At 45.9% G+C, this 27,426-nt stretch overlaps 1 protein-coding gene across 2 annotated transcripts in view; it reads left to right on the top strand.

Annotated features, from left to right (window-relative positions):
• The first annotated feature begins 7,091 nt into the window (after positions 1–7,091).
• gtf2f2b (general transcription factor IIF, polypeptide 2b) overlaps positions 7,092–27,426 on the top strand; it is a 133,694-nt gene continuing 113,359 nt past the window's right edge. The window contains exons 1-3 of one of the 2 annotated variants that reach the window (XM_072260808.1): positions 7,092–7,226; positions 23,103–23,176; positions 23,280–23,298. In XM_072260808.1, coding sequence (XP_072116909.1) covers positions 7,161–7,226; positions 23,103–23,176; positions 23,280–23,298 — 159 coding nt within the window. In that variant the 5' untranslated portion in view covers positions 7,092–7,160. The remainder of the gene's footprint in view (positions 7,227–23,102; positions 23,177–23,279; positions 23,299–27,426) is intronic. The other variant, XM_072260807.1, reaches the window with a different exon arrangement.

The raw sequence follows: 27,426 nt of genomic DNA, 5'->3' as shown, positions 1-27,426 counted from the left end.
AACCAGGGAGTGTGGGGCCTGATGACTGTGTCTGGGGTAATAACAGCTCCTGAACCAGGGAGTGTGGGGCCTGATGACTGTGTCAAGGGTAATTACTGTTCCTGAACCAGGGAGTGTGGGACCTGATGTCTGTGTCAGGGGTAATAACTGATCCTGAACCAGGGAGTGTGGGACCTGATAACCCTGTCGGGGGTAATAACTGATCCTGAACCAGGGAGTGTGGGACCTGATGACTGTGTCTGGGGTAATAACTGATCCTGAACCAGGGAGTGTGGGACCTGATGACCCTGTCGGGGTAATAACTGTTCCTGAACCAGGCGGTGTGGGACCTGACGACTGTGTCGGGGGTAATTTATCCTGAACCAGGGAGTGTGGGACCTGATGACTGTGTCGGGGGTAATAACTGATCCTGAACCAGGGAGTGTGGGACCTGATAACCCTGTCGGGGGTAATAACTGATCCTGAACCAGGGAGTGTGGGACCTGATGTCTGTGTCAGGGGTAATAACTGATCCTGAACCAGGGAGTGTGGGACCTGATGACTGTGTCTGGGGTAATAACTGATCCTGAACTAGGCGGTGTGGGGCCTGATGACGGTGTCTGGGGTAATAACTGTTCCTGAACTAGGCGGTGTGGGGCCTGATGACTGTGTCAGGGGTAATAACTGATCCTGAACCAGGCGGTGTGGGACCTGATGACGGTGTCGGGGTAATAACTGATCCTGAACCAGGCGGTGTGGGACCTGATGACTGTGTCTGGGGTAATAACTGATCCTGAACCAGGGAGTGTGGGGCCTGATGACTGTGTCGGGGGTAATTACTGTTCCTGAACCAGGGAGTGTGGGGCCTGATGACTGTGTCGGGGGTAATAACTGATCCTGAACCAGGCGGTGTGGGACCTGATGACTGTGTCTGGGGTAATAACTGATCCTGAACCAGGGAGTGTGTGACCTGATGACCCTGTCGGGGTAATAACTGTTCCTGAACCAGGCGGTGTGGGACCTGACGACTGTGTCGGGGGTAATTTATCCTGAACCAGGGAGTGTGTGACCTGATGACTGTGTCGGGGGTAATAACTGATCCTGAACCAGGGAGTGTGTGACCTGATGACCCTGTCGGGGTAATAACTCATCCTGAACCAGGGAGTGTGGGACCTGATGACTGTGTCAGGGGTAATAACTCATCCTGAACCAGGGAGTGTGGGACCTGATGACTGTGTCGGGGGTAATAACAGCTCCTGAACCAGGGAGTGTGGGGCCTGATGACTGTGTCTGGGGTAATAACTGTTCCTGAACCAGGCGGTGTGGGACCTGATGACTGGGTCTGGGGTAATAACTGTTCCTGAACCAGGGAGTGTGGGGCCTGATGACTGTGTCTGGGGTAATAACAGCTCCTGAACCAGGGAGTGTGGGGCCTGATGACTGTGTCAAGGGTAATTACTGTTCCTGAACCAGGGAGTGTGGGACCTGATGACTGTGTCGGGGGTAATTGATCCTGAACCAGGGAGTGTGGGGCCTGATGACTCTGTCGGGGGTAATAACTGTTCCTGAACCAAGCAGTGTGGGACTTGATGACTGTGTCAGGGGTAATAACTGATCCTGAACCAGGGAGTGTGGGACCTGATGACTGTGTCAGGGGTAATAACTGATCCTGAACCAGGGAGTGTGGGACCTGATGACTGTGTCAAGGGTAATAACTGATCCTGAACCAGGGAGTGTGGGACCTGATGACTGTGTCGGTGTAATAACTCATCCTGAACCAGGGAGTGTGGGACCTGATAACCCTGTCGGGGGTAATAACTGATCCTGAACCAGGGAGTGTGGGACCTGATGTCTGTGTCAGGGGTAATAACTGATCCTGAACCAGGGAGTGTGGGACCTGATGACTGTGTCTGGGGTAATAACTGATCCTGAACCAGGGAGTGTGGGACCTGATGTCTGTGTCAGGGGTAATAACTGATCCTGAACCAGGGAGTGTGGGACCTGATGACTGTGTCGGTGTAATAACTGATCCTGAACCAGGGAGTGTGGGACCTGATGACTGTGTCGGGGGTAATAACTCATCCTGAACCAGGGAGTGTGGGACCTGATGACTGTGTCGGGGGTAATAACTGATCCTGAACCAGGGAGTGTGGGACCTGATAACCCTGTCGGGGGTAATAACTGATCCTGAACCAGGGAGTGTGGGACCTGATGTCTGTGTCAGGGGTAATAACTGATCCTGAACCAGGGAGTGTGGGACCTGATGACTGTGTCTGGGGTAATAACTGATCCTGAACTAGGCGGTGTGGGGCCTGATGACGGTGTCTGGGGTAATAACTGTTCCTGAACTAGGCGGTGTGGGGCCTGATGACTGTGTCAGGGGTAATAACTGATCCTGAACCAGGCGGTGTGGGACCTGATGACGGTGTCGGGGTAATAACTGATCCTGAACCAGGCGGTGTGGGACCTGATGACTGTGTCTGGGGTAATAACTGATCCTGAACCAGGGAGTGTGGGGCCTGATGACTGTGTCGGGGGTAATTACTGTTCCTGAACCAGGGAGTGTGGGGCCTGATGACTGTGTCGGGGGTAATAACTGATCCTGAACCAGGCGGTGTGGGACCTGATGACTGTGTCTGGGGTAATAACTGATCCTGAACCAGGGAGTGTGGGACCTGATGTCTGTGTCAGGGGTAATAACTGATCCTGAACCAGGGAGTGTGGGACCTGATGACTGTGTCAGGGGTAATAACTCATCCTGAACCAGGGAGTGTGGGACCTGACGACTGTGTCGGGGGTAATTTATCCTGAACTAGGGAGTGTGGGACCTGATGACTGTGTCGGGGGTAATAACTGATCCTGAACCAGGGAGTGTGTGACCTGATGACCCTGTCGGGGTAATAACTGTTCCTGAACCAGGCGGTGTGGGACCTGATGACTGTGTCTGGGGTAATAACTGTTCCTGAACCAGGGAGTGTGGGGCCTGATGACTGTGTCTGGGGTAATAACAGCTCCTGAACCAGGGAGTGTGGGGCCTGATGACTGTGTCGGGGGTAATAACTGTTCCTGAACCAAGCAGTGTGGGACTTGATGACGGTGTCAGGGGTAATAACTGATCCTGAACCAGGGAGTGTGGGACCTGATGACTGTGTCAGGGGTAATAACTGATCCTGAACCAGGGAGTGTGGGACCTGATGACTGTGTCAGGGGTAATAACTGATCCTGAACCAGGGAGTGTGGGACCTGATGACCGTGTCAGGGGTAATAACTGATCCTGAACCAGGGAGTGTGGGACCTGATGACCGTGTCAGGGGTAATAACTGATCCTGAACCAGGGAGTGTGGGACCTGATGACTGTGTCAGGGGTAATAACTCATCCTGAACCAGGGAGTGTGGGACCTGATGACTGTGTCGGGGGTAATAACTGATCCTGAACCAGGGAGTGTGGGACCTGATAACCCTGTCGGGGGTAATAACTGATCCTGAACCAGGGAGTGTGGGACCTGATGTCTGTGTCAGGGGTAATAACTGATCCTGAACCAGGGAGTGTGGGACCTGATGACTGTGTCTGGGGTAATAACTGATCCTGAACTAGGCGGTGTGGGGCCTGATGACGGTGTCTGGGGTTATAACTGTTCCTGAACTAGGCGGTGTGGGGCCTGATGACTGTGTCAGGGGTAATAACTGATCCTGAACCAGGCGGTGTGGGACCTGATGACGGTGTCGGGGTAATAACTGATCCTGAACCAGGCGGTGTGGGACCTGATGACTGTGTCTGGGGTAATAACTGATCCTGAACCAGGGAGTGTGGGGCCTGATGACTGTGTCGGGGGTAATTACTGTTCCTGAACCAGGGAGTGTGGGGCCTGATGACTGTGTCGGGGGTAATAACTGATCCTGAACCAGGCGGTGTGGGACCTGATGACTGTGTCTGGGGTAATAACTGATCCTGAACCAGGGAGTGTGGGGCCTGATGACTGTGTTGGGGGTAATAACTGATCCTGAACCAGGGAGTGTGGGACCTGATGACCCTGTCGGTGTAATAACTCATCCTGAACCAGGGAGTGTGGGACCTGATGACTGTGTCAGGGGTAATAACTGTTCCTGAACCAGGGAGTGTGGGACCTGATGACTGTGTCGGTGTAATAACTGATCCTGAACCAGGGAGTGTGGGACCTGATGACTGTGTCGGTGTAATAACTCATCCTGAACCAGGGAGTGTGGGACCTGATGACCCTGTCGGGGTAATAACTGATCCTGAACTAGGCGGTGTGGGGCCTGATGACGGTGTCTGGGGTAATAACTGTTCCTGAACTAGGCGGTGTGGGGCCTGATGACGGTGTCGGGGTAATAACTGATCCTGAACCAGGCGGTGTGGGACCTGACGACTGTGTCTGGGGTAATAACTGATCCTGAACTAGGCGGTGTGGGGCCTGATGACGGTGTTGGGGTAATAACTGATCCTGAACCAGGCGGTGTGGGACCTGATGACTGTGTCTGGGGTAATAACTGATCCTGAACTAAGCGGTGTGGGGCCTGATGACGGTGTCTGGGGTAATAACTGATCCTGAACCAGGCGGTGTGGGGCCTGATGACGGTGTCTGGGGTAATAACTGATCCCGAACTAAGCGGTGTGGGGCCTGATGACGGTGTCTGGGGTAATAACTGATCCTGAACCAGGCGGTGTGGGACCTGATGACGGTGTCTGGGGTAATAACTGATCCTGAACCAGGCGGTGTGGGACCTGATGACTGTGTCAGGGGTAATAACTCATCCTGAACCAGGGAGTGTGGGACCTGATGTCTGTGTCAGGGGTAATAACTGATCCTGAACCAGGGAGTGTGGGACCTGATGACTGTGTCGGGGTAATAACACATCCTGAACCAGGGAGTGTGTGACCTGATGACTGTGTCTGGGGTAATAACACATCCTGAACCAGGGAGTGTGGGACCTGATGACTGTGTCTGGGGTAATAACACATCCTGAACCAGGGAGTGTGGGACCTGATGACTGTGTCAGGGGTAATAACACATCCTGAACCAGGGAGTGTGGGACCTGATGACCCTGTCGGGGTAATAACTGATCCTGAACTAGGCGGTGTGGGGCCTGATGACGGTGTCTGGGGTAATAACTGTTCCTGAACTAGGCGGTGTGGGGCCTGATGATGGTGTCGGGGTAATAACTGATCCTGAACCAGGCGGTGTGGGACCTGACGACTGTGTCTGGGGTAATAACTGATCCTGAACTAGGCGGTGTGGGGCCTGATGACGGTGTTGGGGTAATAACTGATCCTGAACCAGGCGGTGTGGGACCTGATGACTGTGTCTGGGGTAATAACTGATCCTGAACTAAGCGGTGTGGGGCCTGATGACGGTGTCTGGGGTAATAACTGATCCTGAACCAGGCGGTGTGGGGCCTGATGACGGTGTCTGGGGTAATAACTGATCCTGAACTAAGCGGTGTGGGGCCTGATGACGGTGTCTGGGGTAATAACTGATCCTGAACCAGGCGGTGTGGGACCTGATGACGGTGTCTGGGGTAATAACTGATCCTGAACCAGGGAGTGTGGGACCTGATGTCTGTGTCAGGGGTAATAACTGATCCTGAACCAGGGAGTGTGGGACCTGATGACTGTGTCGGGGTAATAACACATCCTGAACCAGGGAGTGTGGGACCTGATGACTGTGTCTGGGGTAATAACACATCCTGAACCAGGGAGTGTGGGACCTGATGACTGTGTCAGGGGTAATAACACATCCTGAACCAGGGAGTGTGGGACCTGATGACCCTGTCGGGGTAATAACTGATCCTGAACTAGGCGGTGTGGGGCCTGATGACGGTGTCTGGGGTAATAACTGTTCCTGAACTAGGCGGTGTGGGGCCTGATGATGGTGTCGGGGTAATAACTGATCCTGAACCAGGCGGTGTGGGACCTGACGACTGTGTCTGGGGTAATAACTGATCCTGAACTAGGCGGTGTGGGGCCTGATGACGGTGTTGGGGTAATAACTGATCCTGAACCAGGCGGTGTGGGACCTGATGACTGTGTCTGGGGTAATAACTGATCCTGAACTAAGCGGTGTGGGGCCTGATGACGGTGTCTGGGGTAATAACTGATCCTGAACCAGGCGGTGTGGGGCCTGATGACGGTGTCTGGGGTAATAACTGATCCTGAACTAAGCGGTGTGGGGCCTGATGACGGTGTCTGGGGTAATAACTGATCCTGAACCAGGCGGTGTGGGACCTGATGACGGTGTCTGGGGTAATAACTGATCCTGAACCAGGCGGTGTGGGACCTGATGACTGTGTCAGGGGTAATAACTGATCCTGAACCAGGGAGTGTGGGACCTGATGTCTGTGTCAGGGGTAATAACTGATCCTGAACCAGAGAGTGTGGGACCTGATGACTGTGTCGGGGTAATAACACATCCTGAACCAGGGAGTGTGGGACCTGATGACTGTGTCTGGGGTAATAACACATCCTGAACCAGGGAGTGTGGGACCTGATGACTGTGTCAGGGGTAATAACACATCCTGAACCAGGGAGTGTGGGACCTGATGACCCTGTCGGGGTAATAACTGATCCTGAACCAGGCGGTGTGGGGCCTGATGACGGTGTCTGGGGTAATAACTGATCCTGAACCAGGGAGTGTGGGTCCTGATGACCCTGTCGGGGTAATAACTGATCCTGAACCAGGCGGTGTGGGGCCTGATGACGGTGTCTGGGGTAATAACTGATCCTGAACTAGGCGGTGTGGGGCCTAAGGCTTCCGTACCTCCTCCCCGATGGTAGAAGCGGGAAAAGAGCATGGCCTTGATGGTGGGGGTGTTAGATGATGAATGTTGTAGAAGATTCCGGCCACTTCTGTTCCATTCCTTGTAGACATCGCCCGTTCAGAATTGTGAAGTGTTTCTCACTGTGCGACCCCGACCTGAGCAGCGCCCACCGGCCATGAGCCCGGGGCAGAGTGACGTCCGACCGGTGGGGTGGGGGGCTGACGTATCACGGTGACGTCCGCCCGGTGGCACGCTCGCAGTAGGGTGACATCCGTGCGGCGGCGCGCAGGCGGCAGTGTGACATCCGTGCGGCGGCGCGCAGGCGGCAGGGTGACGTCCGTCCGGCGGCGCGCACGCGGCGCAGTGACGTTCTGGCGGCGCCGGACGGTGCGTGCGGGGCGGCCATGAGCGAGAAGGGGGAATTGGATCTGACCGGAGTGAAGCTCAACACCGGCGTCTGGCTGGTGAAGGTGCGTTGGGCAGCGCTGGCCGGCGGCAGGGGCAGGGGCAGTGGGAGGAGCGGCGCCTCACAGTCCGTCTCCGCAGCCTCCAGTCTGACAGCAGGACCGTCGGTTTGTGCAGAGATCCGGAGCACAGGGCACAACACCCGGCGGGCCGATGGAGAGAATAAACTGCAGTCGTTTCAAGACGAGACCCTTCTTCAGGACTGGAAAGGGAAGGGGGGTGGGGGGGAGATGCCGGAAGGGAAAGGTGGGGGTTGGGGAAGGAGGCTGGCTGGAAGGTGATAGGTGAGGCCTGGAGGATAGGAAAGGTTGAGGGCTGCAGAGGAGGAGAGTGGACCGTAGGAGAAAGGGAAGGACGGGGGCGAAGTGATAGGCAGGTGAGCAGAGGTAACAAGCCAGAGTGGATGGCCCTTCAACCAGAAGGAGAACTTGATATTTATAAAATTGATGAGGGTGAGGACTAGTTTTGCCAGACAGAGGACAGGAGTGCTGAAGTTGAGAAGGGGGTGTTGTTATAGTGTGGTAGACTGACCTCTACCTACTGAGGCCAGGCAGCAACTCTCAGACACCTGCTCATACCTACCTCTTGAAAAGGGCCACACTCCAAACTATCAGAGAGCTGTCACTGACCTCATCAGCTCTGAAGAACTCCCATCCACTGCCACCAAACTCATCGTTCCCTGACCCCGCACTGCCCGCTTCTACCTCCTACTCAAGATTGACAAATCTGACTGGGTAGCCCTGTTGTCTCCGCATGCTCCTGCCCCACTGAACTCGGGAACTCATTACTCAATTCCGTGCTATCCCTCTTGGTTCAATCCCTTCTCACCTGCATCCACAACTCTCCTTATGCCCTTGATCTCCTCAGTAACTGTCAACTCCCTGGCCCTGACTGCATCATTTTCACTATGAATGTCCAGTCCCTATATACTTCTACCCCCCCCCCCCCCCAGTAAGAAGGTCTCAAAGCTCTCCACTTCTTTCTCAATGAAAGACCCAACCTGTTCCCCTCCACCATCACCCTCCTCTGTCTGGCAGAGCTGGACCTCACCCTCAACAATTTCTTTGGCTCCTCCCATTTTCTGCAAACTCCAGGAGTAGCCATGGGCCCCAGCCATGTCTGCCTTTTTGTTAGCTGCATAGTTCCATGTTCCAAGCCTCCTTCCGTTACATTGACAGCTGAATTGATGCTGCTTCATGCACCCCTGCTGAGCTTGTCAATTTCATCAGCTTTGCCTCTAACCCTGCCCTTAAATTCACTTGGTCTATCTTTGGCACCTCCCTCCCCTTCCCTATCTCTCTGTCTCCATCTCTGGAGACAGACTGCCAGCTGACATCTTTTATAAATTTACCGATCTCCACAGCTATCTTGACTATAGCTGTTCCCACCATGTCTCCTGGAAAACTGCTATTCCCTTTTCTCCGTTCCTTCGTCTCTGCCACATCTGATCCCAGCGTGAGGCTTTCCTTTCCAGGACATCAGAGACGTCCCTCTCCTTTGCAGAACAGGGTTTCCCTTCCTCCACTATTGATGCTGGCATCTCCTCCATTTCACGAACGTCCATGCTCAGTGCACTTTCCCGCTGCCTTAACAGTGATAGAGTTCCTCATGTCCTTACCCACCACCCCATCCAACACATCATTATCCGCCATCTCCAAACAGATCTGACCACCACACATATCTTTACCTCTCCCTTCTCTCTGATTTCCGCAGGGATCTCTCCCTCCATGATCCCCTTGTCCGTCCCTCAGCACCGATCTCCCTCCCAGCACTCAACTCTGCAAGTGGCCAAAGTGCTACCGTTCACCTCCTCCAACAGTCCTTCCAGCTGAGGCAGCACTTCACCTGCGAACCTGCTGAGGTCGTCTTGTGTCCGGTACTCCCAATGCGGCCTCCCTTACATTGGTGAGACCTGTTGTAAAGTGGGGGACCACTTTGTCAAAGCATCTCTGCTCCATCTGGCAAAAGCAGAGTTTCTGAATGGTTTAATTCAGATTCCCATTCCTGTTCTGACATGTTGGTCCATGGCCTCCTTGATGAGCAATACCTTATGTTCCATCTGGGTAGCCTCCAACCTGATTGCGTGAATATTGATTTTTTTTTCCCTTCTGATTAAATAAAAAGTGATTCCCTTCCCCTCCCCTCCCTTCTTCTATTCCCCACTCTGGCCTCTAACCTCTTCTCACCTGCCTATCACCTCCCCCTGGGTCCCCTCCTGGTTTTATCTCCCCTATGGTCCACTCTCCTCTCTGAACAGATTACCTAATCTCTAGCTCTTGATCTTTTCTGCCCACCTAGCTTCACTTATCACCTTTTAACTATCCTCTTTCCCTTCCTCCACTATGTTATTCCGGTATCTTCCCCTTACATTCCAACCCTGAAGAAGGGTCTCGGCCTGAAACAGCGACAGTTTATTCATTTCCATGGATGCTGCCCGGCCTGCTGAGTTCCTTCAGCATTTTGTGTGTGTTGCTTGTTGTTTGAATCACCTCGCTGCGTCCATGTGGATCTTTGAATTAGATTCCTGTGTTTGCAGATGAAACACACAGTGAAATGTGCTATTTGTGTCAACAACCCACACACTCTGAGGATGCACTGGGGACAGCCTGCGCGGTCCCAAGATGCCATACCAACAACTTACTACCCCTAACCCACACGTTTTTGGAAAGTGGGAAAAGCCCAGAGCTTCTGGAAGAAACCCACATAGTCATAAGGAGAACGTACAAACACCCACAGATAAAATAAAAATACTGCTCTATCAATGTCGATTGTTGGAGCATCATATTTAAACACTTCATAATTCACTGTATCCACATCATCCGGGAGATGCAAAAAGGGAACGTGGAGTTAGGATGGGGCCAGGAAGGTTGCTTTCTAACTGACTTTCTGAGCAGAATTGCTCCTGGTGACCGTGTTGATCAATCGTATCAGCTGTTGAACCATTTTGGTTTTTTAAGAGATGATACCTGCCTTATTTACGAATTTGCTTCGCTCCTTGGTGAAAGGTTTCCTGGGATCTTCTTCAGGTAGTCCCTTAAGCAATCTAATTTCCCTGTGCCTGTGATTTAATAAAGAAAGCACTGACGGATTTTCCTTCATTTATTGGAATCATTGAGACTGGGAGACAACAGTGACAAAAATATTAATGTCATTATTAAGGCAGCTTTACTGCCCAATTTTCCCTTGGTTTTGCAGTTAAACAACATTCTAGGTTTGGGATACATCAATTCAGTGGGCAGAAACGATGCCACTTCATCTGGCTGCCAGTCAACAGCTTGGCTCCTTTCATCACAGAGCTGTTTCTTGTGCACTTTGCTGATGTGATACGTATTTTCCACTCCATCATTTCCCAGTCAGCATGTTTCTCTTATCTATACATTGTAAACCACTTTAATTAAGGGCCCAGACTTTTTCCTGAAATTGTTGAAAGCATCTTTGCTTTACAGATTTTTTTTACGTGTCTTAAGACTTTCAACTATATATGTGTATATATAGTTGAAAGTTAACTTGTTAAGGTTTTAAAGTCTTGATCGTGGAAGAGTCCAATGATCGACATTATATGATGCTAAATGACTATTGGATACCCTGCTACTGGCTAGATTTTCAAATCGCAGCAGATGAATCACACACAATGCAATAATTGTAGGATTATTAAAGGATAAATTATCTCATTGAGATATCTGCACTGAAGCCACAATGCTCCCCTGGATAGTCTTTGAATATTGCTACACTGACATTACCCTATTCAGGCCAACTGGCCATGTGATTTTACCTACTTCTGTTCTTTTGTTCCTTTCTTCCTTGTGTTTCCTGATTCCTGATGCATGAGCTTCAATTTCTATAACTTATGGTAATTTCTCCCCCCACCTTCTTATTCTGGCTCCTGCCCCCTTTCTTTCCAGTACTGACAAAGGGTTTCGGCCTGGAAAGTGGACTGGTTAGTCACTCCATAGATGTAACCTGGCTTGCTGAGTTCCTCCTGTACTTTGTGTGTTGCTCCAGATTTCCAGCATCTAGAGAATCTCTTGTGTTCACTCCATATTTTGATCTACTTTTTTCTTAAATACAATTCTGTTATTTTCTTTAACTGCTGAATTTGATTTCACATCCTAATTGTTTTCTGCATACAGAAAAGGCTAGGAATGCTCAGCAGGACAGGGAACATCTGTGAGAGAGAATTGTTAATCTTTTTGATCACTGTTTTTTATTGAGATACAGCCTGGAGTAGACCCTTCCTGCTCTTAGAGCCGCGCTGCCCAGCAATCCCCCGATTTATCCTTGCCTATCACAGAACAATTTACCTAACAGGACCAACTAACCTACCAACCGGTACATCTTTGGACTGTGGGAGGAAACCAGAGCACCCGGAGGAAACCCACGTGGCCACGGGGAGAACATACAAACTCCTTACAGGCAGCGGTGAGAATTGAACCCAGGTCGCTGGTACTGTAACGCATTGTGCTAACCACTATGCTACCGTGCACCCCCAGATCTATAGTTCTCCTTAATGCTAACTGCTGTCTACACCTTGCAATGCTATGTGATGGATCTGTAGTTGTGTGTCTTTCCATAGTGTGGTGCTATCTCAACACGTTCAGGAAAGGAAATCAGAACTAAAACAAACTGCAGGTCCTGGAAATCTGAATATAAAATAAAACCAGAATGCTGGGAACGTGTAGCAAGGCGGGCTACATCTGAGGGAAGAGAAATAATCCTTCATGTTTCTGGAGTGCTGAAGGCAAATAGTTAACTTAGGAGTTAAAATTAATTTTGTTTTCATCGGTTTGTTTCACTACATCCCTAGATGCTTTGTGATCTTTCTCTTGCCATCTTCATGCTGCTCCCAGGAATGCATCCCGAGCATTAAGTGAGGTCCCAGTGTACTGTATCTGTTTGTGACCGAAGGTGGCTGTGGGTGCAGTTGCTCACAATGCATGTTCAAGACGAGACAAGAGTATGAAGCAGGAGTTGATAGATATGGAGCCTGGGAGATGAAAGGCAGTGGAATGTAAATATGAGGAAGAGTGATTTTAATTTCAGACCTTTGACAAGTGGTTTAGATGGGAATGTGGAATTTGGTGTTTTTAAGGATATAGGTATCAGAGTTTTGATTTGGGTCAGATTAGGAAGAAGATGTGAATTGATTGAATATAAAGGAGGATAGTAAAAGCTTCTTTAGGTATGTGAAGAGGAAAAAAATTAAGACCAAAGTTGGGCCCTTGAAGACAGAAACGGGTGAATTTATTTGGGGAACAAGGAAATGACAGACGAGTTGAACAGGTACTTTGGATCTGTCATCACTAGGGAAGACAAACAATCTCCCAGATGTAATAGTGGCTGGAGGACCTAGGGTAATGGATGAACTGAAGGAGATTCACATCAGGCAGAAAATGGTGTTGGATAGACTGATGGGACTGAAGGCTGATAAATCCCCAGGGCCTGATGGTCTGCATCCCAGGGTACTTAAGGAGGTGGCTCTAGAAATCATGGACACATTGGTAATTATCTTCCAATGTTCTATAGATTCAGGATCAGTTCCTGAGGACTGGAGGGTAGCTAATGTTATCCCACTTTTTAAGAAAGGAGAGAGAGAAAAACAGGGAATTATAGACCAAACAACAGGAATTCTGCAGATGCTGGAAATTCAAGCAACACGCATCAAAGTTGCTGACTCTTCCTTCAGTTAGTCCTGATGAAGGGTCTCGACCTGAAACGTTGACTGTACCTCTTCCTAGAGATGCTACCTGGCCTGCTGCGTTCACCAGCAACTTTGCTGTGAATTATAGACCAGTTAGCCTGACATCAGTGGTGGGGAAGATGCTGGAGTCAATTATAAAAGATGAAATAGCGGCACATTTGGATAGCAGTAACAGGATCGGTCTGAGTCAGCATGGATTTACAAAGGGGAAATCGTGCTTGACTAATCTTCTGGAATTTTTTGAGGATTTAACTATGAAAATGGACAAGGGAGAGCCAGTGGCTGTGGTGTACCTGGACTTTCAGAAAGTCTTTGACAAGGTCCCACATAGGAGATTAGTGGGCAAAATTAGAGCAGATGGTATTGGGGGTAGGGTACTGACATGGATAGAAAACTGGTTGGCAGACAGGAAACAAAGAGTTGGGATTAACGGGTCCCTTTTAGAATGGCAGGCGGTGACTAGTGGGGTACCGCAAGGCTCGGTGCTGGGACTGCAGCTATTTAGAATATACATTAATGATTTAGATGAAGGGATTAAAAGTAACATTAGCAAATTTGCAGATGACACAAAGCTGGGTGGCAGTGTGAAATGTGCGGAGGATGTTGAGATAATGCAGGATGACTTGGACAGGTTGGGTGAGTGGGCAGATGTATGGCAGGTGCAGTTTAATTGGATAAATGTGAGGTTATCCACTTTGGTGGCAAGAACAGGAAGGTAGATTACTATTTGAATGGTGTCAAGTTAGGAAAAGGGGAAGTACAACGAGATCTAGGTGTCCTTGTCACTGAAAGTAAGCAGGCAGGTACAGCAGGCAGTGAAGAAAGCTAATGGCATGTTGGCCTTCATAACAAGGGGAGTTGAGTATAGGAGCAAAGAGGTCCTTCTGCAGTTGTACAGGGCCCTGGTGAGACCACACCTGGAGTATTTTGTACAGTTTTGGTTTCCAAATTTGAGGAAGGACATTCTTGCTATTGAGGGAGTGCAGCGGAGGTTCAAGAGGTTAATTCCCGGGATGGCGGGACTGTCATGTGTTGAAAGATTGGAGCAACTGGGCTTGTATACACTGGAATTTAGAAGGATGAGAGGAGATCTGATTGAAACATATAAGATTATTAAGGGATTGGACACGCTAGAGGCAGGAAACATGTTCCCGGTGTTGGGGGCGTCCAGAACCAGAGGCCACAATTTGAGAATAAGGGGTAGGCCATTTAGAACAGAGTTGAGGAAAAACTTTTTCACCCAGAGAGTTGTGGATCTATGGAATGCTCTGCCTCAGAAGGCAGTGGAGGCCAATTCTCTGGATGCTTTCAAGAAAGAGTTAGATAGAGCTCTTAATGATAGCGGAGTCAAGGGATATGGGGAGAAGGCAGGAACTGGATACTGATTGTGGATGATCAGCCATGATCATGGTGAATGGCGGTGCTGGCTCGAAGGGCCGAATGGCCTACTCCGGCACCTGTTGTCTATTGTCTGTTGATTGAGCTATGGTAAGGATACAAGCAGTAATTAGGTTGAAGGATGATATCAATGGTTCAGATACCAGTATATACAGAGTAGTTGCTATTATAATCAAACAATGTCATTATCTTTTTGTGTTTATAATTGATTAATTTATAGTATTTTGTTCCATAGTTATATTAGCAATTGACAGATATGTACTACAATAAATTAATGTGTAAAAATCAAAAATCGATTCAATTTTAGAATAAATTCAATTCAAAAGTAGATGATCAGGAACAGTAATGAATAAATGAAGGGGTAAGTTTAGCATTCTCTCAAAGTAAAGCTTTTAATTTTAAAAATTGAAAATGAGTATTTCCCACAGCGTGAATATCATCATACTTCTGAGTACCTGGTCTTTTTACCCACTCACTGTGAACCTGTTTACTTGGCAAACATTACACATTACTTGAGAATCTTTCCCTTTAACGTCTGATGGAATCTAGTTTGCCGAGAGACGGATTTCATTTGATGTCGAGGAATGAAATGCCACCAGTCAGTGTGCAGCTGGAGACAGGGTCGGGGACCTCTGTTGGGGACCGTCTTGTGTTAATTACCATGTTTTCCTTCACAAATATGTAAAATTAAATTCAACTCAAACAGTCTTTCCCTGCAGTGACTTTCCAAATCCAGTAATAATTAATTTCTGAGTAGGTAAGTTAAAAGCTCCGTTGATAAATGGATTGTGGCCTGAGCCAGCGTCCAGCATCAGTGTGGAAATGTGTAGACTTGCGGCTGAAACTGGACTTGTAATTGTGAAGTTGGGGGCATGGGTAGGCTTGCAACCTTAGCAAGTGTTATGAATTTGGATAGCTTTTTTTTTGCAACTTTGCTGTTTGTTTCAATGTTAGCTATCAGCTAGGAGCTGCCATAGTGGGTGAGAAATGTCAGAAGCAGGTCATGCCTTCGCCTGATAAGGCTGCAGCAATTCAAAAACAAACCATGCTTGTTTTGACTAACTGGAAACATTGATGTTGTTACATTCACTAAGGCATTGCATTGACTGCTCAATACTGTAGCTTCTGTGTCATTACCAATGATCCTTGGAGGACATCACCCAGCGAAAATCTGCCCCAGTCCTAGTGGATAATGAGAAGCAACACACATAAAAGTTGCTGGTGAACGCAGCAGGCCAGGCAGCATCTCTAGGAAGGGGTACAGTCGATGTTTCGGGCCAACACCCTTTGTCAAGACTAACTGAAAGAAGAGCAAGTTAAGAGATTTGAAAGTGGGAGGGGGAGGGAGAGATCCAAAATGATAGGAGAAGACAGGAGGGGGAGGGATGGAGCCAAGAGCTGGACAGGTGATTGGCAAAAGGGATATGAGAGGATCATGGGACAGGAGGCCTAGGTAGAAAGAAAGAAATATATGTAAATTATTTATTATTATTATATATGATGGAGGAATGGCGAGAAGGGGATGGCATTTTTGCAATAGACAGGGTGAGAAGAGGACTAGTTCAGATAGCTGTGAGAGTCAGTAGGCTTATAGTACACATCAGTAGATAAGCTGTCTCCAGAGATAGAGACAGAAAGATCTAGAAAGGGGAGGGAGGTGTCGGAAATGGACCAGGTAAACTTGAGGGCAGGGTGAAAGTTGGAGGCAAAGTTAATGAAGTCAACAGCTCAGCATGCGTGCAGGAAGCAGCGCCAATGCAGTCGTCGATGTAGCGAAGGAAAAGTGGGGGACAGATACCAGAATAGGTTTGGAACATAGATTGTTCCACAAAGCCAACAAAAAGGCAGGCATAGCTGGGACCCATATGGGTGCCCATAGCTACACCTTTAGTTTGGAGGAAGTGGGAGGAGCCAAAGGAGAAATTATTAAGAGTAAGGACTAATTCCGCTAGACGGAGCAGAGTGGTGGTAGAGGTGAACTGATTAGGTCTGGAATCCAAAAAGAAGCAGAGAGCTTTGAGACCTTCCTGATGGGGGATGGAAGCATATAGGGGCTGGACATCCATGGTGAAAATAAAGCGGTGGGGGCCAGGGAACTTAAAATCATTGAAAAGTTTCACAGCGTGAGAAGTGTCATGAACATAGGTAGGAAGGGATTGAATGGGGGGGGGGATAATGAGAATATTCTTTTATGCTTGGAGGGCATTGCCTTGGGCTTTTATTTTAAATCTTTGTCCCAAATGATTGTCAACCAATGACTTATCAACTCATCTGCCTACAGTTCTCAAGAATGTTGCAATCCAAGTTGCAAAGTCCAAGAATACTTTGGTGGAGTTTGTACTACAGTAAAAACCCTATAATCATTACAGAATTTCTTATGTTATTGATAATTATTTGAACAGAAAATGGTAAATAAATTTATTTTCAGTTACACATTTGGTAATATGAGTTTAAAATTAAAACCCAAGAGGATGAAAACAGAGTCTGTGCTTCAGTTATATAAAAATTTCAAAGCTACGATTGTCTGTGGAGAAAATATAAATAAAAAGCATTGTTGATCAATTTGTGTAATTTTCATGAGTTTGACATTGTTTGCAAATAAGTTATTGTCTTTTGTGTGAAGCTTCTTAAGCTGATTGTTCAGTTTTTCAAATTGATTTGATCATGACAAATAACTTGAAAAGTGGACAATCAATGTAAGAATATTTTTGATTCAAAGTTCACAGAAAAGACAAAGCACTTGCAAATGTCATTGTCAAACTCTGAAAATGACATGATTTCATCAGCAATACTTTATGTTGGCATATCATTGACTAATAAAGTGCATTTTCTCAGAACCAGTTATAAAAAGAGTTCCTTCATTGTCTGTGGCAGAAAACTTGGAACCTTGCCAACAATGTTCCCCTGGTCGTCACTGCCTAGTAAATAATGTAGAATGTCAATGGTTTTTCATGGAAAAGCATATGCATATAAATGTATTCATCCACTTCGCTGCATATTTACTGTTAATGCCATTTCATCCTCTGTGTAAATATCTTGCATAGTTCTTGCAGCCCTTCTTGTCTGGCATTCTGTGCCTTGTGAGAAGGCATGGGCACTCCCTGTAACTTGGGCCAGCAGTTGTAGGAAGTGTCTTGTCTACAGCAGCTTGAACTCCAGCTTGCAGAGCTGGACTGGTAGCTTTAGTCTCTGTGGTCGTGAATGGTATGATTAAGGAAGTGGTGATTTTTTTTATAATGTAACTGCTGGACAGACTGAGCCCGAGTCCATCCTCTGCACAAACAGAATCTCTGTTTTGGGTTGTGGTACTTCAGGACATACAGCCTGACATGGCACCACAAGTAGCTTGGCTGCACCTGAGGGGAGGAAAAAGAGTCAAACAGTAAAACTGGTCAATTCAATAGTCGGGAGGAATCGGCGTGGGAGTAGATGTTTCTCCAGGATGAAATGTTGCTTGAATTTTTTTTAATAAACTGCAGCTGCTGGAAATCTGAAACATAAACAGCAGGTCCAGAGCTGTGAGGTGAACTTTCAAGAAGTGAGTGCTGAGAGTGAGCCAGGCAGAACACAAGCAACACACATCAAAGTTGCTGGTGAACGCAGCAGGCCAGGCAGCATCTACTGGAAGAGGTCCAGTCTACGTTTCGGGCCGAGACCCTTCGTCAGGACTAACTGAAGGAAGAGCTAGTAAGAGATTTGAAAGTGGGAGAGGGAGGGGGAGATCCGAAATGATAGGAGAAGACAGGCGGGGGAGGGATGGAGCCAAGAGCTGGACAGCTGATTGGAATGGATGAAAAACCGCGTACAAGACAACAAAACGGAAAGAAGCAAGCAAAAATAATGATAATCCAAATCAGGTTTTATTATCACCGGCATACATCATGAAATTTGTTGACTTTGCAGCAGTAGTACAATGCAGTACATGACAAATATAGATAAAAAACTGAATTACAGTAAATATATATATGCCTATTAAATAGCTAAGTTAAAATAAGCAGTGCAAAAACAGAAATACAAGAAGTACTGAGGTAATGTCCATGGGTTAATCGTATGACAGAGGGGAAGATACTGTTCACAGAGTGTGTGTGTGTGTCTTCGGGCTTCTGTGCCTCCTTCCTGATGGTAACAATGAGATGAGGCATGTCCTGGGTGATGGAGGTCCTTAATGATGGATATTACCTTCCTATGGCACCACTCCTTAGGATGTCTTGGATACTATAAGGCTAGTACTCATGATGGAGCTGACTAATTTTACAAGTTTCTGCAATTTAATTCGATCTTGTGCAGTAGCCTCCACCCTGATACCAGATGCAGCCAGTCAGAACGCTCTCCGCGGTACATCTGTAGAAGTTTTCGAGTGTTTTAGGTGACAAACCAAATCTCCTCAAACTCCTCATGAACAAATGCCACTGTCTTGCTGTCGTTATAACTGCATCAATATGTTGTGACCAGGTTAGGTCATCAGAGATATTGACACCCAAGAACTTGAAATTGCTCTCACCACTTCTGATCCCTCTGTGAGAATTGGCTACCACAAGAGGGCACAGATTTAAGGTGCTTGGAAGTAGGTACAGGGGAGATATCAGGGGTAAGTTTTTTACACAGAGAGTGGTGAGTGCGTGGAATGGGCTGCCAGCAACGGTGGTGGAGGTGGATACGATAGCGTCTTTTAAGAGACTCTGGGAAAGGTACATGGAGATTAGAAAAATAGAGGGCTATGGCTTACCTTGACAATTTCTAAAGTAAGTACATGTTCAGCACAGCTTTGTGGGCCAAAGGGCCTGTATTGTGCTGTAGGTTTTCTATGTTTCTATGATTGGTTCGTGTTCCCTTGACTTGTCCTTTCTCAGGTCATGATGTAACCGCTCTCTACCATGCATCTATAGATGTTCATGAAAGTTTTAGAGGTCATGCTGAATTTTTGCAAACTCCCAAGGAAGTAGAGGTGCTGCCTTGCTTTCTTCGTAATTACACTTTTGTGCTTGGCCCAGGACAGGTCCTCGACAATAAAAACACTGAGGAATTTAAAGTTTCTGACCCTCTCCACCTCTGATCCCCTGATAGGGACTGGCTCGTAAACCTCTGGTTTCCTCCTCCTGTAGTCAATAATCACACAGTCCTGTGCTGATGGTGATTGTGGAGGAGATGTCAATCCGCACTGACTGGGTCTGCAAGTGAGGACATTGAGAATCCAGTTGCACAGGGAGGTATTGAGGCCAAGGTTTTGGAGCTTATAGATTGGATTTGAGCTGATGATGGTATTGAGTGCAGAGCTGTAGTCAGTGAAGAGCATCCTGATGTATGCATTTCAGAGGTAGATGGCACCAGTTAACAATGTGACCAAGGGCAACATCCTTCAGACAGTTTGCAAAACTTTTCTTTCACTTCTTTTACGTCTTCTTTTTCTTTCAAATGTGGTTCTGCTAATGTTGGAGCCTGTGATCTACTTTTTGTTGGTGTGTTTTTGGGCCAACTAAGTGTTGTGGTGTTTTGCTGTTCTCTGAGGGGGTTTGGTGAGGTTTCCAACGAAGTGTGTGGCCTCTGGAGACGGGGTGCGAACCCATGATCCACTCCATTACTCGCCGATCTCGCTGACTAAAGCGTGGAGGAAAACCATCGAGGACAAAAGCGGAAAGCGGGTGTTCTTTGCTGTCTATCTCTCTGCCTCTTGCCCGCTGCTCCCAGAGGAAGGCCTGTGCACGAACAGCCTCTCCCTCTCACTCCATGCCGCTGACCTGAAATTAACGAATGACAGCGCTAGATTGAACTGAACTGAGTTGTACTGAATATAGTTGGTGTTTTGCATTCTGTGTTTTTTGCTTGTTTTTCGTTTGCTGTTTGTGTGTTGGTGGTGTGATGTTTTACTTTGAATGGGTTCTTTGGTTTTCTTTCTTTCCGTGGCTGTCTGAGGGAAGACAAATCTCAGGGTTGTACACTGCATACATACTTTGATAATAAATGTACTTCAAATCACTGTTCCAGGATTGAGTAAACAGCCAATGAAATGGCATCTGCTGTGGACCTGTGGTGATGGTAGGCAAATTGGAACTTGTTGTTAAGAAGCCTGTAGGAAAGAGTGGTGGAAATATGATAGAAATTTATGTCAAAGTGATGCAGTTCAGTCTAAAACCAGGGTCTTAAATCTGATTCAAGAAAGCAAGAGGAATAGTCATGGTTGATTGGTAAAACATTGAAAGGTACAATGTTCGATAGGTCATGGCTTGTAATTAAAAAAAGAAACAATGCATAATTCTTAGAAAAATATACATCTGTTTAAGGCCCCATAAGCTACTAGTAACAGTGGTTGTCATGAGAAATTAAAAATAGTATTAAATCCAAGCAAGAGGATTATGAAGTTGCCAGGAATAGCAGCTGATTTGACAATAGGGGCACTATATAACTCAGCAAAAGAGGACCAAGACATTGATAAAGAAAGGCAAAGTGAAATAGGATAGTTAATTCGCAAGAAGTATAAAACATGAAATGAAAATCAAGATTAGGAATGAATGGATTTTTCTCATATTGGCAGTGAGGGATTGCAGGGATCTGTGCTTGTGTCTTTGTCAACAATCTGGTTGAGGAGATAAAAGTTGCATTTTCAGATTTATTGATAATACAAAATTGGCTAAGTAGTAGAGAAAAGAGCCTTTGAGAGATTAGAAACAACACAAGTGCGTGAGTAAGACCATCTTGCAAAAAAATGTATAGTCAGCAACTTCGGTGGAGGAAACTGAAAAGTGAGAATCAGGTAACGTGAGTGTACACAGATACATTTGCACAAGTACACAAAGCCATCATACATTTGCCTTTCTAACAGCTTGTTGCACCTTCATTGTGACTTTTATTATGAAAGTATTTCAATACGGGAGTGAAGAAGTCTTACTGGAATAACTTTGGGCTAACTGAGATCCGGTTATGATTTATTTAAAGAAGGATATGCTTGCCATGGGGTGCAGCAAAGAGTCATTGTACTGCTTCCTGGGATGATGGGCTTGTTGAATGATGAGAGATTGAGAGGACTATCACTGGTTTCTCCAGAGAGATAGGAGATGACACCGAGTCTCATAAAATTTTTACTGGGCTAGCTTGACAGGGGTGGGTTCAGGGAGAATATTTCCCATGACTGAGGAGTCTAGAACCAAGGATCACACCACCAGGTTCATGAGCTGCTGCTTCTCGTCAACCATTCAGTTCCTGAATCAACCAGCAAAACCCGCATCACTGCACTGACCAAAGTGGACGTTGTTCTTCTGGTCTGACTGTGTTCTTTCTTGTAAAATTGTACGTAATTTATGTATGGTTTATGCTTTCTTTGTGAATGCTGCTTATGTACCTGTGATGCTGCTGCTGATTTTCATTGAATCTGTGCATTCAAGAGCTTGTGATAGGACAATAAACTCTAACTTTGATAAGTCTCAGAAAAGGGGTCCAAGAAGTCTGGGATTGAGATGAGGAGAACTGTCATCATGCAAAGGTTGTGGAATCTTTGAAATTGTCGACTCCAGAAAGCTGTGGAGACTTTGTTTCTGTCACGACTCTGACAACTATTCCTTCTTCATGGTTCCTGCTCATTGTGCAATGGTATGGGTCTATGATCAGTTGAATTATAAGTTTCAACTGGTCATCTGAGACTTGTTTTTTTTTTGTTAATATGGTATATAATATAATATAATCTGATAGCTTCCAAAATGAACAGTTTGTCTTAGATTGAAGTGTTTTATTAATTTGCCTCTGCCATGTGAATTGTAGTATGTATTTCAAATAGATTCCAATTTTTAACTACTTATTAACTCAAGTGTTGTCTTTCTGTTTAATCATTTGGGTCTTGAGTGAATAATTTAAAAACGTCTTTTTGCATATTATGTGCTTCAGAAAATTGATGGAACTGGAACAGAGAGGATTGGTATAAGAACATGCCTAAATAACAGGGAATGCTTGATGAATGTGGACAGAAGCAAGCAATTCAAACAGAGTAACACTGGATGACTACCCTATAGTAAAAAAAAATTCTGCCTAGTGAGGTCACAAGGTGTATTTTCAGTGCCTATCAATACATTTATAGTAATTTATTTTGAGTTCTGTAGCATATTTGAGTGTTATAATGTGCACAATTTAATATAATAAATATGCATATCATGGATTAATTATGGCTTAACTGATAGTGGTTTTGTGCTTTGTATTATGGTCATTAATGGCCATTAGTGGTAGTGTTTTGAGACAGATTTGTATTATTACATTGCTTTCATTTATTACTTTTGGTAGAAAATATGTACAGAATTATTGTGACCTGCAAAAATCCACAATATGTTATTTGGTTATGTTCATTCCTAGGCTTTTGTGTTTTACGTGAATATTCTGCTATACAGCTATAAAATGGAATTAACTATTCTGATGTTAGGGGGGAATATTCTTTGTTAGGCATCTTGATTAAAAGAACAATGTGAATTTTTGTTTGGTACACTTTTTAACCATCTAAAATAACTTTGAAAGCAGTGCTCAGGGCTCGTATCCTTGAAGTATTTTTAAAATTAGAAGGCTCATCCAGGCTGCATTCCCCTACTTGCTCTTGTGAACATTTGCCAGCTCACTTGCTCATTCTCTCTTCAGCCTCCTGTAGTCTAAAACCTTCACGTCTCCTCTTTCAGAAGCAAAAAAACAACTGAAGTGACAATGCAGTTATTATCAGTAACACTTGTCAGAAATATGTAAGCACGCTCATACATTTGCTGTTATGTTTTGTTTCTTTGTGATAAATTTGTGGTTAATAGCTTTCTTTATTGTGCAGGTACCTAAATATCTTTCACAGCAGTGGGCTAAAGCGACAGGAAGAGGTGAAGTTGGAAAGATAAAGATAGCCAAGTAAGTGAGATTTGTTGCACAGCAACTGCTGGACATTGAATTTTTCTGATTGGTAAACTAGTGCCCATTAACTAAGGTTTTCTTTTGTCTCTGCATTTAACAGGAATCAAGGGAAAACTGAGGTAAGAGATTGCAATGAAGCAGGTAGCAATACAATAAAATCTTGTGTTATGTCGTTATATCATTGTGGAAAATACAAGACATGGTGTATTAATTATTAATCTGACACCTTCACAACTTTGGTGGTGCCAGACTTGCAACTCCTCCAGACTCTTGGATGTTACATGTTATCCAACAGACAATTTTTACATATGACACCGTAGTATGGTAACGTTTTCAGTGATCCCAGTGAGATGAAGGGGAGTGAGGCATGCGGAAGTGCTCTAGCAATGCCTCCAGCCATAGACTTACTCATGTTTGTGACCTCTGGTGTTTCAGACTCCAGCCCCAACTGCTCACAGACCGGATAGTGTATGCCAGTTTTGGTCATAAACCCCCCCTTGAACTCTGAACCTCCAGCTTACGCTCAGAACCATTGAGTGAGCCAGATGCCAAACTGTGAGGATTCTTGAACAGTTGGTTGCTGGATTATTAGAGTCTTACTGTATCTTCAGTCTTACTTTGCCATTATTGATTGTTAGCTCGAGTTATGTCAGCACCTTGTGTTAATTCTGGTTTGATCACGAATCTCATCACATGATCACTTAAGTCAGCGGTCCCCAACCACCGGGCCACAAAGCATATGCTACTGGGCCGCGAGGAAACGATATGATTTGGCAATATGAGTCAGTTGTTCCTTTCCTCATTCCCTGTCACGCTCTGTTGAGCCATTATGCACGCGAGGTCATTACCCACGCGTCATCCATGTCAGCGCGGGAAGGAAGTCAACTCCTCGAACTTGCAAATGACGGCGGGATGAAAAGTATGTTTGACATAACATCTCTGCCAGTATTTTGGATCAAAGTCAAGGCGAAATATCCTGAGATAGCCACGAAAGCGCTGAAAACGTTGCTTCCATTTCCAACATATCTATGCAATGAATGCAACGAAAACTAAATTGCGAAACAGACTGGACGTAAGGAACCCCCTTCGAGTATCGCTGTCTCCCTTCACCCCTCGATAGGACTGTCTTGTTGCAGGGAAACAAGCCCAGGGCTCCCACTGATTCAGCGATATTGGTACGTTGCAATGATTTTATATGTTCAAACGGGGAAAATATATGCTGTGTGTTTAATATCCAAACATTACTTAAAATGTTATGATACTATTGATTTATTTATATAACCATATAATAATTACAACACGGAAACAGGCCGTCTCTGCTCTTCTAGTCGGTGCGGAACGCTACTCTCACCTAGTCCCACCGACCTGCCCTCAGCCCATAACCCTCCATTCCTTTCCTGTCCATATACCTATCCAATTTTTCTTTAAATGATAATATCGAACCTGCCTCTACCACTTCTACTGGAAGTTCGTTCAACACTTACTTCAAGCTCCCTGATAATTGACTTATCACTATATTCATGCGAGGAAAATATGCGCTGTGTGTTTAATATTAAATTTGTTAGATAATCCCTTTTAGAAACAAAATTGAGTGTATTAGCCACTTATCACTGACATTCCGGTCGTGATTCACACCCCCTCCCCCCCCGAACAGAATCGCCAAAAAGGATTTGCAGAAAGAGAAAGAGAATCGGCGGGTCACAATGCGCATGCGCACTTGCGCCCATGCAAGGCTTCATGGTCATTGTAGTCTTTCTTGGGTAAACACAATGTACTTGACTGCTACTCTTGTCCGTTGGCAACCCTCCCCCCCCCCCCCCCCGGCTTGGCCAGTCCGCAGTGCAAAAAAGGTTGGGGACCCCTGACTTAAGTAATAAAAGTCATCAAAACTTATGTAATTTTTACTTGTACAAACAATTTTAATTAACATATAAACTACTATTCTCTTCACATAATCAATCATTAATGTAATCATGTGTAGTGTTTTAATTAGGTAACTGGGGCTCCACAGGGGACTCTCTTGTCTCCCTTTCTCTTCATTTACACCTCGGACTTCAACTACTGCACAGAGTCTTGTCATCTTCAGAAGTTTTCGGATGACTCTGCCATAGTTGGATGCATCAGCAATGGAGATGAGGGTACAGGGCTACGGTAGGAAACTTTGTCACACGGTGTGAGCAGAATTATCTGCAGCTTAACGTGAAAAAGACTAAGGAGCTGGTGGTAGACCTGAGGAGAGCTAAGGTACCGGTGACCCCTGTTTCCATCCAGGGGGTCAGTGTGGACATAGTGGAGGATTACAAATACCTGGGGATATGAATTGACAATAAACTGGACTGGTCAAAGAACACTGAGGCTGTCTACAAGAAGGGTCAGAGCCGTCTCTATTTCCTGAGGAGACTGAGGTCCTTTAACATCTGCTGGACAATGCTGTGGATGTTCTACGAGTCTGTGGTGGCCAGTGCTATCATGTTTGCTGTTGTGTGCTGGGGCAGCAGGCTGAGGGTAGCAGACACCAACAGAATCAACAAACTCATTCGTAAGGCCAGTGATGTTGTTGGGATGGAACAGGACTCTCTGACGGTGGTGTCTGAAAAGAGGACGCTGTCTAAGTTCCATGCCATCTTGGACAATGTCTCCCATCCACTACATGATGTACTGTGTGGGCACAGGAGTACATTCAGCCAGAGACTCATTCCACTGAGATGCAACACAGAACGTCATAGGAAGTCATTCCTGCCTGTGGCCATCAAACTTTACAACTCCTCCCTTGGAGGGTCAGACACCCTGAGCCAATAGGCTGGTCCTGGACTTATTTCCTGGGATAATTTACATATTACTATTTAACTATTTATGGTTCTATTACTATTTATTATTTATGGTGCAACTGTAATGAAAACCAATTTCCCCCGGGATCAATAAAGTATGACTATGACTATGATGAGCACAAAACTCTTCATAAATATGTGGGATTTGAAAAACACATTTGGATTCGGAAACCTTTGACTAATTATACATATTTCTGGCAGACAGTTCCTCTTTGTATCACACTTCTAAAATAACACAAAAATTCAAATATCAAACTCATAAGATTATGGAATTATTTATTTAACTTCTATTCAGACTTTATTAAACTCGTTTGGAGGAGTTACAAAACAGAAGTAAACTCAAAATTCTTACAACTAAAATGAATGAACCTAACATTATTAATTATGTTACAGTCCTTTAACAGCACCACCCTTCTTGCCGTGCACAATACTATCAGATCGGCACCTGTCAGTATTTAACATTTAATCAAAATTAGAGTGTCGTAGTACGTGTGTGGGAGTTACTAGCATTCCTACTTTGATTATGACATATTGAAAATATACTTTACAAAAACCTGTATTCACACCTAACCCTCTGTTGGTCAGGGTCGACTATCGATGTTGTGTCCTAGCTGTTGAAGTTGATACGCAAGCCAGGGTAGTACTCTATGGAGAGCAAGCTGTTACCCATACAGCAGGCTCCCCCTCTCCACGCAGCTGATGAATCCAAAGGAATAGCAGAGACTGATACAGTTTGGCACCAGTGGCGTCGCAGGAGTTGCCAGTCAGTGTTGAACTCAACATAGGACTGCCTTAGGGACTTCAGCTCTGGATCTTTCCTCAGGGTTTAATCCCGAAACCTTTTCCCATGAGCGGGTATAGCCGCAAAGCTGCGGAGACTTGAAATCAGTTTTCCTTTTCCTGGATGAGCTGCCAACTACGGCTGATGAGCCTCGTCTGCCCAATGCAACTGATTTTAAGACAGTAACTCACCTTTGCCCCTTTTCCTGCCAGTAGAAATGACCAGGCTTAGCAGCTAAGCCACACTTGAAGGGCCAGGAGCTCGACTTGGTTGTCGGAGGCTATTTGAGACACATGGCATTAGAGGCGTTTAGTAGGTAGTGGGAGCTTGTCCCGCTCACCCCGGCTATGACAACCTGAAGGAACCATTCATGCCTAAATGCAGCATTTGAAAGCAGCGTTCCTCTTTGTTCTTGGAATTTCAAAACAGAAAAAAATTGCAAGCTTTTTCTGGACTTGATTTTGACATATGTAAATAGAATACTAAATTACTGTAATTTATTTAAGGAATTTCAAATATTGTGTGATAATTTGTAAGTAGAATTGAGATGATTTCTTACAAACAGGTTGAGGCATTTTTCTTAAGAAATTAAAGGATGTTTTCCTTGGGTAAGAGAAAGATTGACTTGATGGAAATCT

This window comes from Mobula birostris, chromosome 6, assembly GCF_030028105.1.
Source record: "Mobula birostris isolate sMobBir1 chromosome 6, sMobBir1.hap1, whole genome shotgun sequence".
NCBI lineage: Eukaryota > Metazoa > Chordata > Chondrichthyes > Myliobatiformes > Myliobatidae > Mobula > Mobula birostris.
The sequence above is the reverse complement of the archived record's forward strand: the minus strand, read 5'-3'. Positions and strand labels throughout refer to the sequence as shown.